This window comes from Falco punctatus, assembly GCF_963210335.1.
Source record: "Falco punctatus genome assembly, chromosome: Z".
In the NCBI taxonomy this organism is placed as follows: Eukaryota; Metazoa; Chordata; class Aves; order Falconiformes; family Falconidae; genus Falco; species Falco punctatus.
This window is the reverse complement of record NC_137586.1, coordinates 65,164,409-65,183,519: the sequence shown is the minus strand read 5'-3', so window position 1 is coordinate 65,183,519 and position 19,111 is coordinate 65,164,409. Positions and strand designations below refer to the sequence as shown.

At 39.0% G+C, this 19,111-nt stretch overlaps 1 protein-coding gene across 2 annotated transcripts in view; it reads left to right on the top strand.

The window, feature by feature from the left end:
* The window catches only part of SNCAIP (synuclein alpha interacting protein), a 95,494-nt gene that overhangs the window by 42,428 nt on the left and 33,955 nt on the right, over window positions 1–19,111 (top strand). For both annotated transcript variants that reach the window (XM_080372651.1, XM_080372652.1), the window contains exons 3-5: window positions 3,510–3,582; window positions 15,193–16,055; window positions 17,699–17,878. In XM_080372651.1, coding sequence (XP_080228777.1) covers window positions 3,510–3,582; window positions 15,193–16,055; window positions 17,699–17,878 — 1,116 coding nt within the window. The remainder of the gene's footprint in view (window positions 1–3,509; window positions 3,583–15,192; window positions 16,056–17,698; window positions 17,879–19,111) is intronic.

Genomic DNA, 19,111 nt, shown 5'->3' with positions numbered 1-19,111 from the left:
GGAAAAAGGGTGATGTTGCACAATTTAGAAGTTATTAAGCAAATATAATATAAAGGTGTCAATTTAATGGTATTTGAATATTAATGAAACAGTTTATTTTCCGCTCTAGCAAATAAACTGAAATGAGACTGTTAAATGGCTTACAGTAACAATAACACCCGGAAACAAATTAACTGTAATGAAGGTATCTGTTTTCTCTATCTAAATGAAAACAGAGAGCTGTGCATGTAAGAGCAGGACACAGTCACTGGTGTCTTGATCCACTGGAGGTGAATTTGTTGAGTTTTGATGAGTTGACTCCAGTTGGAACAGAACATGGTGCTTAGTGTTTTGGGGGTGTCATGGTTCTGATGATGTGGTCTGAGAGTCATATTATGTGTCCCACTTTGCCATTTGTCTCCATTTCAGGAGACATTAAAGGTATTCTCCACAACAGAATGCTAAAAAATAACTTTTTTTTTTTTAATTTATGGAGTTTTACTATTTTGTATATTCATTTCTACCCTGCTATTCATGATGCAGTATTTATTCTTCCTTATACTTCTCAGACACAAGTCTGCAAGTGGCTGACAAGTGGCACGGCACAGAACAGCCTTACTTGAGACTGAAGCGTTTTTTCCTCATGTGTTATGTGTTGGGTTTAAAATTCATTGCTTTAAAATTTGAGAACCTTGTGAAGTTGAAAAGGTTAACGTTTGCATTAATTCAAATTCTATAGTGCAGTTTTACATAATGAACAAATGTTTTGTATGATAAGGGACATTCTGTTTTCCCCTGAATTAGCAGTGTCAGTTGAAGAAAATTGGGAATATCTTGCAATTGCATGGAATACGTGTTACTGCTTCTTGTCTCTTGTTTGCTGTTGATACTGTTCTTCCACCTTACAAAGTTCTTAAGAGGTTTACTGAAATTCACTATTTCAGGTTGGACATAGGCATGCCTTAAATGCAGAAAAAGAACTCAAACAGGAATAAAAAATGCTATTACATGCATTATCCTGGGAAGAAGTCCTTGATTCTGTTGCAGAATTTCACCATCAGCCACAATACACTTTGATTAAATACCAGAGATTGCAGTAAGCACTGAATACCAAAAGTGATCCGATGTGCTTAGCTCTCTCACTGTCACGTGCCCTTGGGCATGGCCCTCAGCTCTGGTTGGCTTGGTTACTCTAATGATCAAATGTGAGAAATGGTGTTTAATTTTGTATGTAAACCAATTTAAAATTATTGAATGAAAAATGTGAAATAATTAATTTTAAAAGCCTTTGAGTAAGTATGAAGTCTAAAATTCTGTTCCAGGGAATGGTTGCAGTTCCAGCCTCTTTTGCTGTCCCTCTGTGATACCCCAGTAACCCTGAAATTGTTGGTTGAAGGAAAACTAACAAACGTTACTGATGATCAAAGCTGGAGCTAGAGTATGAGAGAAAGTAGTTCTAGAGGGAAGAGCTGTTAATGGATTGTGCTTATGGTTGGGAAAGGTCCACTTTAAAGCATAATTTTAGTCACTTCCTGGACCAAAAGCCAGTTCTCCACATCTTGACCACAAAATAGAAATGGCATAAACATAAATGCACAGAAGTCTTTTTGAGGGCAGAGACAAGTGGGAGGAAATCTGTTAATGAAATCAAACCAATGTGATTAAAATGCAAATCAAATTTATAGCATTTAATAGATTTTTGGTGGTGGGAGGTGGTAACTGAATACATTTTAGTGCAATGTTGAAACAGAAAGAAAATCTGTTCTTCCAGGAAAGAACAAGACAAAAGACGAGAAAGAAAAATGGCTTTCTGTCTTTGAGGTTGCCTGACAAAGCACATAGCAGTGGAATACAAAAGGCCTCATTCTAATTGAATTACAAACTGTGTAATAGTTTAAACTGCACCAGCTGGTCTTATGAAGCTACCATATTCCTTGGAGACATGTTCCTTGGATTCTCTTAAGAATCTTACTAGACCAGTTCAACATTGCCTTCTGAGTCTTTGTGCTGAAATAGCAAGATGTATAGCTTAACAGCTCAATCTTCATTAAACAATAACCAGAGTGAAGCATAGCACATGGTGTTTGTGCATGTGTGTGTTTAACTTGTATTAATTTGTGTTTAATAGCATCTTTCTCCTGGTCTCTGTTTTTCTGCTCTTTGTTGCCTTAGGCTGTCACATCCTGGAGCAGTCACACGGAGCAACCCCTAGTTTAACAGGGATTGGAGTCATGGGTAGTTATGTGGAGTGCTGCTACACTTTTTAATTAATGAGTTCACTGTTGATCTTGGGAATACTTACGAGAGATTCTTGTCGTACTGAGGTTTCTCAATACATCACTGAATCAGGTCAGCAAGGGAAAAAAGAGTAAGGCATGGGAGGTTTTTGAGGTTTAATGAAATAACTACGATCAGTTGAGCAGCAGTCTTAAACTTGCACCAGAGAAGTAAATTACTTACTCAATCTGTCATATGAGGTCAACTTTAGATTATTTTGAAGTAGATTGCCAGCTGTGCATTAGAAGCACATCAAACTTTGAATGACGAACTGTCTGCAAAAAACAGGACAATGTATGACCATTTGTTTTTTGTGTAGAAAGTTCATGTGGTTTTACATGTAGTTGCTTTCCTTCATTGGTCAATAGCACACTAGCTAAAAATATCTGATTCTTTGAAAACATATGGTGTTTATATGTTCTTTAAAAATTTTCAGTTGTGCTAATCCTAAATGCTTCTTTCTGTTTTAGTTTCCAAAATACTGGTTTTAATGTTGGGTTTTTTTAATATATGAGCAAAGCCATTGATCTTCCACAGACATAATGACTTTCATTTGTTTGAGTGAAGATTCCTGTAACATTGAAGCATTTGATTAAGGAAGGCTTGCTGTTAAGTAACTTAATTTCTGTATGTCAGAATGTGTAGTTTTGTAACACTGGATCGTGTGTCTTACCAAGGGTATTCCACAAGTTTATAAGAAAAAGATTTCTGTTTAGTAAGATACATATGTCATCTCTGGTTTTTTCCTTTTTAATGCTCAGTTCAGGGACTAGCATACTGATTAATATCAGGCACATCCTGTCACATCGAAGTAATAATGCAAGTTTGCTTTAATAAAGCCTAGATTAGAGAAATGAACCTGTCAACCGATACATGTAAGTACATGCATCCCTCTCTAAAATCAGGTCTCTGCTGTGCAAATATTCTGCATTACTTTTACATACTGGTTTGTGAAAGCTTGACTTCTAATTTTTAAGCATGAAGTATCTTGCAGTATAGTGACTGTAATAGATGCCCAGGTGGGCAAAGCAAGACCTTCGACATTTACTGCGAAGCCTAGATCTATTCTCTCCTTTGATGTATCTTGCTTTTCTCATGCAACCTGAGATGACCATCAGACTGCCAGAAGTACTCTCGGATTGGTAGGTTTAGGCTGTGCCCATCACATCAGGACCTCTTGAAAGTCTTACCTTTTATCTTTTTAAATTAATTACTTCATATACTTTTTTTTTTTTTTTTTTACTTTTTTACAGTATTCTGTAACTTCTCTCAAGACCATCCCAGAATTATGTAGAAGGTGTGATTCACAAAATGAAGACAGATCAGGTATGATGCCCACTTCTGTCCACCCATCATTTTCTAGGCTGCTTTTTATCATGTACAGCTTGGCAACAATAGCTTCTTGGCAGTGTTCTGTTGTTTTGTTTTCCCTCATTTTTGTACAGCTTTCTGGAAATACAACTTCTTTTTTCTTTCTTTTTTTTTTTTTTTCTTCAACAGATGTTAGTTCATTAGAAGGAAAAAAGTTCCAAAAAAGGATTTGGCTGTATATAGATAAATGTAGGGCTTCATCTCAGCAGCTCCAAACCACAGTATATGCAACAATTTACTTGAAAACCCGAGAAACCATTGGTGACAAGACGTAATAATGTAGGCGCCAATGAAAAAATGTTGGATACATTTACTACCCATATGGCCACGACCAGTTTGAGCAATGATGTTTTGCCAGAGTCTGAAACTATCAAGGATGCTACATGATAGAATCTACTCTAAGGCATACTGTAATAGTTAAGATTAAAGCTGAGTTTTTTAGTTTAATAGTGTAAACTAAATGAATAATCATGGCATATAGATGAGAACCAGCTGGAGACCTTCCCCCTGCCCCCCTGACAAAAAGTGCATTCAGTGTTGTTTTTCATTCTGTAAATCAGATTAATCCGCTTTTGTTTTTTTCTTCCTGATGGAGGAGAAATGAATTGGTGAGAGGATTATTTCTGTTGAGCTATGAGAAGTTTACTGTGCTTTCTGATGTTTTAATTGAACTTTCATTAATGTTGTTTCATCACACACTTTTATAACAGAAATGGGAGACCTGCAATTTGTGGGAAAATAGAAGGCTTTAAGAACTGTGCTATATTTTGGCAACTTATATTTCTGTATTTCCTTTTAGAGAGTTTTTTTTGTAAATTTCTGAGGTGTGTAATTAAGTCAAAACTTTATTCAAGCTAGTTCTACCAGAGTCATTAAAAGCCAGGGCATCACAGCTGTGTGCCACCACTCTTGGCAATAACGGGAAGCAGAGCTGTCCTTATCATACTAGCTTGCCGTATTACTGCCTGCACAGGGTACAGCAGTGATTGTGGTTACCTGCTGCACACTGAGGCAGGGAAGAAGTGGAAAGGGAGAGGACGCCTTAGTGACCCCTCTCAATTTGGCCTATCACATTCTATCCCAATCTTTGCCCTCTCCCCCACTATACTCTGCCATCCTCCCATCCATACCTGCCCCCCCCCCCATCCTGCCCCATTTTACATCAAGGCGTTTCTGTCCTTGCCTTGCCCGACCCCCATCCCTTTTCTTCTCTTGCTCCTTCTTCCCCCCTTCTCATCCCTTTCTTCCTCCCTACTTCTCCTTTTCCCCCCTCTCCTTCCCCCTTCTTCCCTCTCCTTCCCTCCTTTCCGGTTCTTACCCCCATTCTCCCCACTCCCCATTCTCACCCCATCTCCCAACCCACCATTCTTCACTCATTCCTCCTCCTTCCTTCCCTCCTCCTCCTCTTTTTTCCCCCACACTTCTTCCCCCCTTTTACTCCTTATTCTTCCCTGCCATTCTCCTTATCATTCGTCCTGTCATTCTTTCCCATACTCCTCCCACCATTTCCCCCCCGTTCTTCCTCCCATTCTTTTATCCCTATTTCTCCTCACTGTCCTCTCTGCCATTGTGCCCACTGTTTTCCCACCCATTTTTTCCCCACTGTTTTCCCACCCGTTTTTCCTACCATTCCCCCCCACATTCTTCATCCCCATTCTCCCCAATGTTCACCCCACCATTCTTTCCCCACATTTCCCCAGAGCTTACCTTCTCTTCCCAGACATTCTTCCCTTCCAAGTCTTTCCCAATATTCTTCCCCATGTCTTGCCCCTGTTTTCCCCACAGCCTTCCTCCCAGTCTTCCCCCACAACCCTTTCCCATTATTCTAGACCCCTCTTTCATTCTTCCCACTATTCTCCGCCCCACTGCTTACTGCCCCTCATTGTCACCCTCTTGATTCCCCACCCAGCACCCCACTCATCTCTTCCATGTTCCCCCTCCCCCCTATTTTCTCCCTATTGTCATATCCACCACCACACTCTGCCTGTCAATATTAGCAGCTGATCATGTGGCAGAGCATTAACTCATCTTCTCAAAAGAAGAGTTAAAGCCATTCATTCACTGGCCTGCCCCAAGAGCAAGGTGAAGCAGAGGAGAGCAAGAATAGCCACTAAAAACACATTATACTGGGTGGTCTGTTCATAAGGACTACTCACCCAGAGTGGCAGCATCAGCATCTGTTTTCAGGAAGAGTGTATTCTTTTTAAAATTCAGATAGTAGTCTGAAAGTAAAATGCAGACCAGTAGCAAGGATGGAGCACTGCTTATGAGCTCTTCCTTAAGACCATGAGAAACTGACAAGTTATTGTGTAGCTCTGTTGTTTCATGGTCACTTCTTCAGTCAGACATTTTTCAATGATGATTTTAATTACATGTGCATTCATCTAGTGCCTTGAAAAGCGGTTGACAGAAGCAAGTACAGGCGTTGCTGGAAGGCAGTAGTAGCACTGGGGAGTCTGCCAGTGGAAGTTAATTCACAGCTTTGTTTGCAAGTCTTGAATCAAAAAAAGAGGACTTTAGCATTGATAATAATTTTGGCAAACTGGAAACAGTACTGAAATCTATTTTTTCTCTCTACTTATCACTTATTAGTTTTGGTGAATTGGAAATAGTCCTAAAATCTATTTTATTTTTACTGTGTTTAATCACTGGGTGAACATATAGTGCCAAACAGTGTTATATCTCTGTACAGACACCAATATCTTGAAATATCAAAAGAGCTGCATCAGTCAACATTGGGTAAGGCCCCATCTGTTGATTTTTCATAGTTGCTTTTGGTACAGTCTCTTGCCTTCCTCATATTGTAGAGCAATAAAAAAAAAAAATGTTCCCCAAATTATTATTGCTATGTGCTATTTTTTATGAAGATAGATTATATCATAAATGCTATTTTATATCGGTACTCCACTGGTAATTTAAGTAGTTATACATAGAAAACCCCAGAGGTTTTACAAAAAGCTGATTCAGCTTTCTTACCTCATAATGACTCCGGCTTAGTCAGAGGTTGCATTTCCTCTTTACAACAGAAAAGAATGTAGAAGTGGAACTACCCAAGAATTATTTTTTTTAAAGAACTAAAAGTTAAGCATAACTTAGGCATAAGACTAGATATGTCAGGACACTAACAATCTAAAAAATAATTCTCAGCTTTGTCTTAGGAAAATATTTAGTTCAATAAGACAGCTAAAATTATAGAGAAAATAAGATTTGTCTTTATACTTAAAAAAATATATAAATATGCAGACAAACATTTTCACCAACCAGATTGTTAACATAGACTTAAGTCAGACAGTTCCTCTTCGTGGAATTACATTTTTTAATTATATGGCTGATGTTGTGGAAGTCCTACTATTCATTGTTCACATATGAGTTTAGTAAATAGCCCTGTAAATCGCATTTTCTTTCCTCATTTCATGTAAACATTGACTAATATGTCAGTAACATATGAAAGTGTTTGGTTACATTATTTTCAAATTACTCTAAGCACTTACAGTCCTAGGCAAACACACCAGTGTTTACTGGTCAGTGTGCTTTCTCAAGCATTTCACATAGACCTTTCAAAAGAATTGGGTTTTTTTTTTTAACTGTTTCTGTCTGCCTGTAACTTTTGTTCAAAGTACTTGTTCTTTTGGCCAAAGAGAGATTAGAAAGCCTGAAAAGGGATTTCCCTATGTGTGGGTTTTCCTCCTTGAATTTCCAGTTGCCTCCCTTTATTGGGCAGCACTGGACAGTGCTGCACCTGTGCCGGTGGGAAGGTCTGGTGTTTTCTTCCTCACCCTTTTGCAGGATGTGCACGAAAGTCAGTCACGTACACTCTCAGTCCTGACTCGTCTGTGTCTTTCCCTGGATTTGTGGAATTCTGACTCAGGAAAATTCCAGGGGATCCTTGGAGCCAAAATATGTGTGTTGGTACCCCCAGATTACGAGGCAAAAGACATGAGATTGGAGAAAAGGCGTAGGGCAAATCCTGGTTTATCCACAATTAAGCATGATTAAGGGCAACTGTTTACCATCATGCTTCAAATGAATGATCTTTGTAGCTAGCATAATAACCACTAAGATAGGCATTGTTCTTCCTCAAAGATAGAAAATTAAAGAGTGTAGTTCAAAAATGGATCTAGCTAACTCATTTTTCTGAAATGAAGTGTTAGCCAGCCTGCCCATTGATTTCCAGCATTGTCTAATGTAGAACAATGGTTTGAAACAGAGATCAGTCCTTTATGCTTTTGTTATTAAGCATGAAATTGCTTGCTTTCTTTCTGGGCAGATTTTCTAAGGCCACTTGAGCAAATGGTTCAAGATGTCTGTTCAACAAACTTCACTGAGCCATATTGTTGTTGAAATATATTCTGTCAGCTATTACAACTTTTGGTTGTCATTAGATGTGTGTCTCAAATGAGGTCAATATCCTACTCTCTATCTTTATTCAGAGGTTGATAAAAGCAAGTTCATCTTTAATCTCCAGCAGTTATCCTTATCCAATTCATTCCCAAAGTAACTGTCATTCACAAAAGTGATCAGCTTAGTTCCCTTTTTGAGAAAAATAAATAAAACAGCGAATTCAAAATTGCACACAATTTCTATCTTAGGCTCTTGGTGGGTTTTTTAGCTGTAAGAGAAGTTAAAGTAAAATTTTATTTGGAGGCAGTGTTATATGGCATTAATTTCACAGTCTGTTGTGCTCTGAATATGTCCCAGGTAAATATGTCTGAAACAATACAGTATTGATTGGATAATTCTTTGGTAGGATACTGAAAAGAAGATTTTTCCTAGAAAAAACAATAATCAGCATGCAGTGACACTTGTGATAGCTATACATAAGCTCTTTTCCTACCTCTTTTTCACATCCTTCTTGTTTTAGACATTTTGTGCCAGAATGACCTTTTCCAATTTTTCAGTAGAACTTCATTCATTGCCTCCCTTTACATCCTTAGATCAGTCGTTAGAAGGGTAAACCTACTTTATTAATTGCAAAATTTTCTTTACCTCTTCTATATTCTGTATTTCAGAAATGACAGCTTTTGCAGTTCTTTCTCAAGCCAAGAGAGGAAAAATTATTCATTTACTGAGGCTTTTACTAATGTTTGAATTACCTGGAAAAAATGCATTGCTATTTAAAAGAATGAATTATTATTCACCCTGTTTACCCATTCTTTTTCAAATTCCACTTAAATGGGAACAAACCCTCTCTGTTCTTATGTGTGCAAGGTTGTTCTTCAATTCGGGTTCTCGTGCTGTAGAGCTTAAGTTAAAGAACCCTAAAATATACTCCTGGAAGTTATTAATATATTAAAACTATAAAACAGTGCCACCTTCAGTTAAAATTGTTAAATATTATTTCAGTGATATTTATAAAACAGTAAACAGATATTCAGAACTGGGTTTGATTATCCATTGATAGGTAAGAGGCATCCCTTCCTCCATCTCTTAACACCTCCAGTGTTGGAAATAAATTGATGTTTACAGCCATGAGGAATTTTCTAAAAGTTTCCTTAGTATAGGCAACACCTCAGTGTCTGTATATAAAGTTAGAATCACAGTGTGCTAAATGGACCTGGAATTAATACAAGTCTTAATTGATTCAAAAGTCTCTGCTGAAGACCTATCAAAAGGAAGAAACTTAGGCATTTCTTTCAGAGGACAGTAAAACTCCAAATGTGCAAGTTTGTATATACTTATGCAGGTATATATATATATATGCATATACTATATGCAGGTCCCCAAATTATTGTACAGTACGTGAGCAATATGGTGAAATAGTGCATTTAAAAATATATTTAATAGGTATGGCCAGTTGTCAATACTAATCCCAGGATTTCATCATGAGGATGATGGAAAGTGAAGTAAATTCCACAGTAAGTGAATTCTTAAAGCAAGAAGGAAGAGTTTCAGATAAAGGAAAGTAATTTGAATGTGTTCGTCCTTTGGTAGCAACAGAGTCAACCTAACAGAGTTTGTTCACATCTACAGAATCATAGAAACCTAAAATGGTTTGGATTAGAAGGGACCTTCAAAGATCATCTAGTCCAACCCCCCTTTCAGGGCCAGGGACATCTTTTGCTAGATCAGGCTGCTCAAAGCCCCATCCAGCTTGACCTTTAAACACTTCCAGGGATAGGGAATCCACAGCTTCTCTGGGCAGCCTGTTCCAGTGTCTCACCACCCTCATTGTAAGGGTGCAAGACCTTGCACTTGGTCTTGAACTTGAGCTTCATGAGGCTCACATGGGTCCAGTCTTCAAGCCTGGTCAAGGTCCCTCTGGATAGCATCCTTTCCCTCAAGCGAACCAACTGTACTACTCAACTTGGTGTCATCTGCAGATTTGCTGAGTGTGCACTCAATCCCACTGTCTATGTCGTTAATAAAGATACTGAACAGTACCAGTCCCAGTACCAATCTCTGAGGAACACCACTCATTACTAATCTCCATCGGACATTGAGCTGTTGACTGCAGCTCTTTGGCTGTCTAGCCAATTCCTTTTGCATCAAGTAGTCCATCCATCAAACCTGTCTCTCCAAATAAGGGGCAAGAATGTTGGGGGGGGCTGTGTCAAAGGCCTTACAGAAGATAAGATAAATGACTATATAGGCACTTTCTTTGTCCGCTGATGCAGTCACTCCATCGCAGGAGGCCACTAAGATTAGTCAGGCATGACCTTCTTTTGGTAAAGCCTTGTTGGCTGTCTCTGCTCACCTCTGTGTCACCCATATGCCTTCACATATCTTCCAGGAAGATCCCATGCACAGAGGTGAGGATGACAGGTCGGTAGTTCCCAAAGTTATCCTCTTTACCCTTTTTAAAGGTTAAAAAATTGAAGTCTAAATAGTAAAGAAGCTTCTTGTGTTGTCAGCAAGGGTAGGGAGTACCTCCCAGTACTGTATGCTGGGACTTTCCAAGTATATGAGGACAAGGTTGTAAGGTAAAAGCCCACAATGTCTTCTCTTGCCTTTTTTCTCAGGTTTTTTTGCACTTTGTTTCCAGTCTTGCTACCACATGCAGGCAAGCAGCATTCTTTCAGGGTTCTTACCTCTTCATCATATCATAACTTAAGTCCAAAGGCGCCTCTGAAGGCCATCTTGTCCACCTCCTTGTGCTCAGAGCAGTTCCACTTACACTATATTGCTCAAATTCTCCAAATGAATGTTGCAATAAAGAACATTGCAACCAAGCTACTTTGGGAAGTTAGTAGGGAAGCAACCATAATGCTCCCACTTTGTCAGCAAGAAATAACCATGATTCAACCTCAGAGGTTCATAGGCCATTGAAAGATCTATTAGGCATGATAAAATCAGCAGGTGGTTTTACCATAGTCCAGGACTGTCAGCTCCAAGGCCAAAGCAGTGTATTTTCCCCTGTTATTCACAGCTTTATGGTGGTTTGTGACTGCACAAGTATGGAGTTCATAGGGGAAATAAAGGTTGAAATACAGAGCATTTAGAGTTAGCACAGTCTGGATGCAGATCAGGTCATTAGGCAGAAGCACTAACTGCATTGATGACTGATAACTCTTTGGATAAGGGAAAGTCAAGTCATCCCCTTTTTTTTTTTTTTTTCTCCTGGACAGTGGTTCAGTGCAGTTGACTGTAAGATACTGCTCTCCATCCTGAGAAGGAACAGAGACAGCAAGCTAAAAAAGCTCCAGAATTTCATTTAGGGATGTAGCCTAGTAATGGGGATCACTGGTTGCCACCAGTGGATTGAAGAACAGGAGTGAATTGAAACTCTTTTTCATTCCTGTTAAACCAGTGCATAGGTGTCAAGTGACCTAGTGGAGCAACATGGACTCAGTTGCCAACTGATCTGCAAATGATTCAATCTTTACATCCAGTTTCCTGTTTGCCTGCATATATGTGTGATATACAGCCTTTTGCAACCTATTTGTGTCACCAGTGCTGTAAACTTCATGAAGCCATCATCATTTAAAGAATGTTACTGTACCCATATGCCAGGGAGACAAGCTCTTGCACACACACGAGCCCCTTAATAGAGCTGAAGTGAAAGCAGAGTTCTATTTTCACTATACTCAGGGCAATTTAAAGGTATTCTGATGTTTGGCATTAGATTTTAAGTATCCCAGAAACTGTCTGTCACAAGGGTGAAGTTTCATCTGTGCATGAGGTAGTCCTGATGATTGAAAAAAACTCATATAGTTACACTATAATTCCACAGATGCTCATATACCAGACAAAACTCCCCCTCACATCTCCCCATGCCCTAGATACGTGCTCTGATGTCAACAGATGCTTCCAATTGGAAACCTGTTGTAAGGATCTTTTTTAGGAAGTTCAAGGTAAATTTTGGTTCCTGAAATAGATTCTGGTTAAGCTATTAAAATGCAAGAGAAGTTGTTTCCTAATTGTTCCCTTTTCTGATTATTGGCCCCCCATAGTTGTAAGACACCTATAAATAAATAAGTAAATAACAAATAAAGTGAAACTATAAATAAGCCTACAGGCCTGCCTCTTTATTCACATTTTGCATTTTCCTCAAGAAGAGCATAGAGCACAATATATGTTGAAGAACTACATTTGCACATTTGACCCTTGCAGGTTTTCATCAGAAAGTGTTTTCTTTAGTGCCAAGGAAATGCTTTGACACCTCAGGTCTGTCAGGCAGCACAGCACTTCTTTACTGATGTGGATGAAGTCTTCCCAGTTTTTGTGTTCCTCTCTTTTCACTTCAGCAGCACAACAACAGGATCATCCAAATCACTCATATTAGCAAAATAATCTTGACAATGTAGTTGGGAAAAAAAGTTTTGTCATCGTCTTTTTACACATGAGATATTGGTGCACAGAAAAGATAGGGCTTGTCCAAGATTATACTAGAATTCTTTGTCAGATTCTGGAATCAGGCTAGCTGCTCCACATTCTAGTCCCCTGCCTTAAACTCAGACCATCCTTTACTGTTGTTTATAAAAGAATCAAACAGTATTTATTTGACCCAGACTTTTAAAGGCCCCTGCCTGAGTTCATAGTACGGAGAGATGAGCGAGAGGCTTTTCCCCTGGAGCAGCTGTTGAAGACTACTCACATAACTCCTGCTGTGCTGGTGCTTTGGAGGACACAGTCAGCACTTGCTTTTCCTTCTTCAGGGAACAAGCCTCTGAAAACAGAGTGGAAGAGATTCAAGCCGTGCCCTGGTCCACTCTGGCCTGTGGGTTCAGTGTTGTGTAGGCAGAAACTAGCTATGTGTAACTGCCTATGCACAGGTGCAGCTGTACAGCACCTGAGCAGGAAACAGCACAAGGAAGGATTGTGCCTACCAGCCCGACTTGCTTTCTTCCCTACTGCTATGTGGTTAAATGCTATAGTCTACTCCTTTATTAAATGCAGCATAAATTCATCATCCCAGTTAAGTGAAGAATATGTTTGAAAGTCAATAAAAATATTGCTAGCTGTTCTCAGTGTTCCGTTGTTTCTGGAAGAAAGGTGTTTCTAAAGAGATGTTGGGAAGAAAAACAGTGAAAAAATGGACATACCTTACTCTGCTGTAGCTGTAATGAGAGAAAAGAGAAATACATTACTTCACAATGATGCAAGACAGATTTGTAACAAAGGTCATTGCTTCTTCACAGAGTCCAATTTTACAATTTTGTCATCGGTGGTTTATGTAAATGCATGTTATTAAGGTTAGAAAGTGGAGAAAGCCAAGCAACGAAATAAATGTAAGCTTAAATAAAGTGACGACAAACAAAATGTTGATGCCTTTTCCTCTGTCTAGACCCCTGTGTTGAAAGCAGTGTTTTCATAAAACTCAGACAGAATTCATTTCCATACTGAGTGCTTAATAGTTCCTGTCAGAACAAAACAGCTGGGAAACATATGGTATCCATTTCCCTGTATCACTTGGAAAAAATTTCACATGTAAATAAAACCAACATAAAAGTGTAGCCCTTTGAACCTAGGATCTTATACAATACATAAATAAGTCAGCACAGTGCATTCTTTGTATCGGCCTACTAAGTTACATGCCTTTTGATTATTATTATTTTTATTTCTTCTTCGGAAATGTATTCTTAAGCGCTTCCAAAAGCGTTAAGGTAATTTTTAGACATGCATAACAACTCAGCCTTACTAATCTTTCATTCCAGACATTAATGTTGCACTGAAAGTGTATATATGTTTCCTTAGGAAGGTGTTCATGGCAAATTGTGTGTTTTGACCACAAATTAGATCCCACTGATATGCATTTAGCACGTGTAATAAATCTGCTTTGTTTAAACAGTATTATTGACTTTTAGAATACATTAACTCTTAGTGAACACTGAAAGTGGCATAGAAACTGCATAAACGCTCTCATGGTTTCAGTTTAGCGGCCCCTCAACTGAAAATAACAAAATAAGGAAAACTTTGCCAGAGTTCACCAGCTGGGACTGTGAAAGAGTGCAGGTACGGTAGGATTAAGCATTCAGGTGCCTTGAGCTCCTTTTCTTCTCTGCAAGTCAGCTTCACTGGTCAAACTCCATATCCTGCAGGGCACTGAAATAATAGTCTGTAAGGTGCAGAGCTATATGTGTGTGTCTGTGTATATACATACATACATAGGTTATGTATATAAGGGAAGGAAGGTTTGACAGAGAAGCCCAACTTAGGGAGCAGAAGTGGAAAAGGAAACACCACACCTGAATAAGTAGGCTTCATTTTCAGATCAGAGAACCACAAAATTGTTTAGGTTTGCAGGGACCACTTGAGATCATCTAGTCCAATGGCCCTGCTTAAGCAGGGTCGACGAGAGCAGGTTAAAACCAGGACTGTGCCAGTCAGATTTCTAGTATCTCCACAGATGAAGACTCCACAATGTCTCTGGGCAACCCATGCCAGTCAGTGTTTGATCAGCCTCACAGAAAAAAAAGTATTTTCTTGTGTTCAGATGGAATTCAATGTGTTTCACTTTGTGCCCATTGCCTCTTGTCCTGTCAGTGGACATCATGGAGAAGAGCTTCACTTCCTCATCTCCGTTGCTTCCCATCATATAATTTTAGGCAAGGACGAGATTCCCCCTGACCCTTCTCTTCTCCAGGTTGAACAGTCCCACCTCTCAGTCACTGTTCATATTGATTTCCAGTTCTTGTGTGAAAAATACATCTCCCAGAGGTAACAGGCCTTAAAAATTAAATTGTTGTTACTGTTGTTAAAACAAACCCACTAAAAAGTTTTGACTAACCCTTTTGTTAGCCTTCCAGAAAATCATCCTACTCATATGAAGCATCTTCACACAATTAAAAAAAAGTAGAGTGCAAACTAGCATAGTTGGACAGAACAACTGTAATGCCACTAGGCTCTTATTGATGTCCATTACTTGATTAAAACTACTTTATTTGTAGTTGATTACAATGTCTGTCCTGTTTGAAGAAAGTTTCTTTTCTGGAGTGTCAAATTCTTCAGCGGTTTTGGTAGGGGTGCCATTAAAGGTGCTTAGATGTGAATGTGGCATGTGGCCATGTAATTCTTGTTTCTGGTGTTTGGCCAGGTATATCTATATCTAGCTATAGTAAAGCATTCTGTATCATGTCACAAGTCTGGTAGTAATCACTTCTAAATCACATTCCTCTGTTTCTGTAGTTTCCAGCAGCAGCTGGAACTGTGGAGTCTCAACTCTTATCGGAAATGCACAGAAACCAACAGGAATTGCAGATGTGTGCAATAAATTCAGACCAGTGAAGAGGGTTTCCCCATTAAAGCACCAGCCAGAAAGCTCTGAGAACAACGAAAGTGATGACCGGAAGAACCAGAAGGGAGAATACCAGAAAGGCAGTGATTCTCAGTCTGCACCTCCAAATGATGACCAGAGTCCAGGAGAAGGAGAGAGCCTTAAAAGCAAAAACATCGAGCCTGCTGTTCTGCTTGGGGAGCTGGAGCACTATGACCTGGATATGGATGAAATTTTGGATGTGCCTTATATTAAATCGAGCCAGCAGCTTGTTCCGTTTACAAAGGTAGCTCCTGAGAAAAAAATTTTGGGTGTTTGTTCAGCAGTGAATGGTCTTAGTGGCAAGACCTGCTCAGCAGGGAACACAGAGAGCTCGCCTGCTGGCGGGACACAGTTCTGTGTGCTGTCTCCTGTGAAAGGCTCTCAGCTCAGAAAAACACAGCCCATTGTCCTTGATCAGCACAAACACTTAACAGAAGAATTAGAGCTTTCCCAGCCTTTAGTTAAGTGTAGCTCGGTCCATGAATCTGAAGCCCAAAGCAAGGGCTTCCTCAGCAGGACATTCGTTGATCCTCATGGTCACAAAACAGAGAAGACTATGCCCAGCTGCCACCTGAGGACTTTCCACCTGCAGTCGGCGGTGGCAGAAAGCAAGCAGCTAGAGGAGCTGAGTATGAACTGGGGCAGTGCAGGGGGGCACGAAGAGAGGAGTGAAGAGGTGAAAAAAATCAAGAGCATCTTAAACATTGTAAAGGAAGGCCAAATATCTTTACTAGTAAGTATAATCTTCTTCATAAAACACATAGAATAAAGGCGATCTGTAATGTGGTTTACTAAGCCAGCAAAGCTGATGAAGTGCTTGTTTTGAACTGGTGCCCTTTTTATCTTGTACGCTCCTTAGAAATTGAGCATATGGGCTTCCAAATGGAATGTTTTACTTAATCTTTAAGTCAAATACATAGCAAAACCAAGATACCAGTTTTACGTAAATTTGGCCAAGATTACTAGTTTAAGTAGTACACTGAAATTGTTCAGAAGGCAGGTGTTTTAACTGTTGAGATCACTTAAATATAAAATTTAAATCTTAACTGAGTTTTGCCTTTCACATTTGTGGGTTGCTTTGTTCAATTATTGCTCTTTTACCTCAGTTGTTATTTAGAGGCTGATGATGGGAACAGAGGGGCTTCTGTTGTATTCTGATTATTATTCAGGAGTGTTTATGCTGTCTTGTTACAGCAGCATTCTCAGGCAGGAGCTTTCTCTAAAGCCTCATTGGCCTCTGACCCATATGAAGTTTTCTTTGGTAAATTCTAGCACTGTGATCAGACGCTGTCAAGGACGGTTTCCAAAGTAACTAGATGCAAGTTAACATAATGATGCAGAGCAAATGTTCTCCACTCAGAACAGCTGGTGGAGGCACAGTGTATGTATAAGAACTGGTTTTGTTAGATTTTTGTTTAACTTCTCTGTTTACCAGTCTAGCTCAAGCATAGAGACACATATTACCATAGCAGGAAGAACAAAGGCAGATAGATATACAAAGACTAGACAGAGGCAGAAGAGAATATTAAGTTGCCCAGTAAGAAATAAAAGCAAAGTAAATTCACCCTGAAATAGGAAAGGGGTCTGGGGGGGGGGGGAGGGGGGGGGGAGTTGGGGGGGAAGGAGGTTACCGTAGGTAGGTAGACGGAAAGACTATGCATATTTTTTCCAAACAGGTTGAAACCTCTGAATGAAGTAGACTCATCGAAAGTACTCTGGCAAGTCTGCATAACGCAAGGAACTTACCATTGCTACTCCTACTCCTTAACTGTCTTGCTTCTGTTTTCCTTCTGGAGCTTCTCAATCCAACTGTTTTGTCTCAAAATAAGATTCAGGCAGAAATAATGTATTAGGTCATGGTTGTGTATTACTTTAGGTAAATATTCCAACATTTTTTTTCATGGAAACAAGCTATCAAATAAAAGTCTTATTTTAGATCATGCCAAACACAAGCTGCCACTTTTGTGATGAGCAAAATTAATCAGAAGCTTTTTTTAGGAGTCATGGATGTTTTCTGTACAATTACTCATCAATATAATGACACAAAAACAAAAACAAAAAAAAAAAAGGAGAGAAGATTGATCAAAGTAGTACAAAGATTTAAAGTTCCTCAAGATCTTGCACTGTTGTATGACAATTGCATGAGGAGAGAAACTACACAGTGAATCAAACCAGCAGAGCATCCTTCATCTATCCTTTTGGTAGCAGCAGCCAGGTTCTGTGTAGTGAAGTGGCAGGCTGCTGGTTTTGAGTTATAAAAGAACATGCCTATGGGGAAACATCTTTGTATTTGCCTTGTGTCTTGGACTGTGAGGTTTAATGTTCTGTATATCTTTTTATCCTTAGTTGTAACTAACCTAATGGTTTTTTTAACAGCCACATTTAGCAGCAGATAATCTGGATAAAATCCATGATGAGTGTGACAACAATCTGTTACATGTAGCAGCATCAAAGGGACACGCAGAATGCCTGCAGCATCTCACTTCTTTGATGGGTGAAGACTGTTTGAATGAACGAAACGCTGAGCAGCTAACTCCAGCTGGATTAGCCATAAAGGTAACGTACTTTCTGTCTCTACTGTCCTGTGATGTAAAGGTCATTTAGTTTCTTTCTGTGATGGCAGTAAGTAATACATTCAGCAGGATGCTATTTTTCAAGCATTTTGTTAAGTCGGCTGGTACCACATGAGCAAATAAAAATGGATTACTATGCAGGATACAATGTCAGCTCTATAACACTGACATTTTATACACAGTTGTCAATACATTTTTAAATCAGTTAACTGACTCAAAAATTTGTTATTTTAAGGAACTTTCATTTAACTCAGACTCAGTTGTTTCTTTAGAGAGAATAATAGTTTCTTGGCTTTTTACAAATACAGGTATAATCTTGTAAGACAAGTGTGGGTACATGTTTACAAAGCATAAAAAACCTCTGAACCACATCTGGCAGTGAAACTTCTTGGCTGTCTAGAGCAATTGCATCAAAGTTAAAATGTACATGTTACACAACAACCTGTTGTGTAGGAAGATGTGAAAATTGTTAGTGCTGCTGGACTAAAATAAAACATAGTTGTTCACAAGAAGGCTGATAATTAACCATACTGATTCTGCTTCTTTAGAAAGTGAGATTCCTTTCAGCCACTAAGCAGATTAAGAAGAAACAAGGAAAGGGGTGAAATATAATACAATAGTTTCTGTTTATCCTGGGGTTTTCTTGTTATTTGCTTCTGGGGGAAACTTCAGAAACTGACAGAGGACCTGATAGATTCCAACCTGCAGGTTTGCATCTTTGAGACATCATTTCAGTGACCTCGGGCCCTTGTGCAGGTTTCAGAGTCGTTTTTTATTTCTTTTTCTGGAACAAACTGTATGAATATAAAATTAGACTGATATTTGGTTGTACTAATGAAATGCTGTTATAACCTTGGCCCATGTCCAAACTGAATAGTTATGTTCTGCCACTTTAAAGTATTAGAATTTTAGTTGGAAATTATTTTCTTTCTTGTTTTTTTCTACCTAGGTATATAATGTGTTTATAAGGCAATCAAACTTTTTTTCTTTTTCTGCAGAAAGTTTGGCTTTTTTGATAGTTCCTTTAGTTTCTAAGATACTTGAGCATGCTTTGGCTTTCACAGAAAAGCATGTAAATGTGATGGAGCTCTTCATGTAAGTGAGGGTGACTCAGGCCCAAGTGTTTCTAATGATGACCTGCATGGCTGGACATGTCCTGGTTCATTGCAAAGTTTTGTGAGAGCCTTGAAGTAATCTGGCATAACTAAACTTTTTA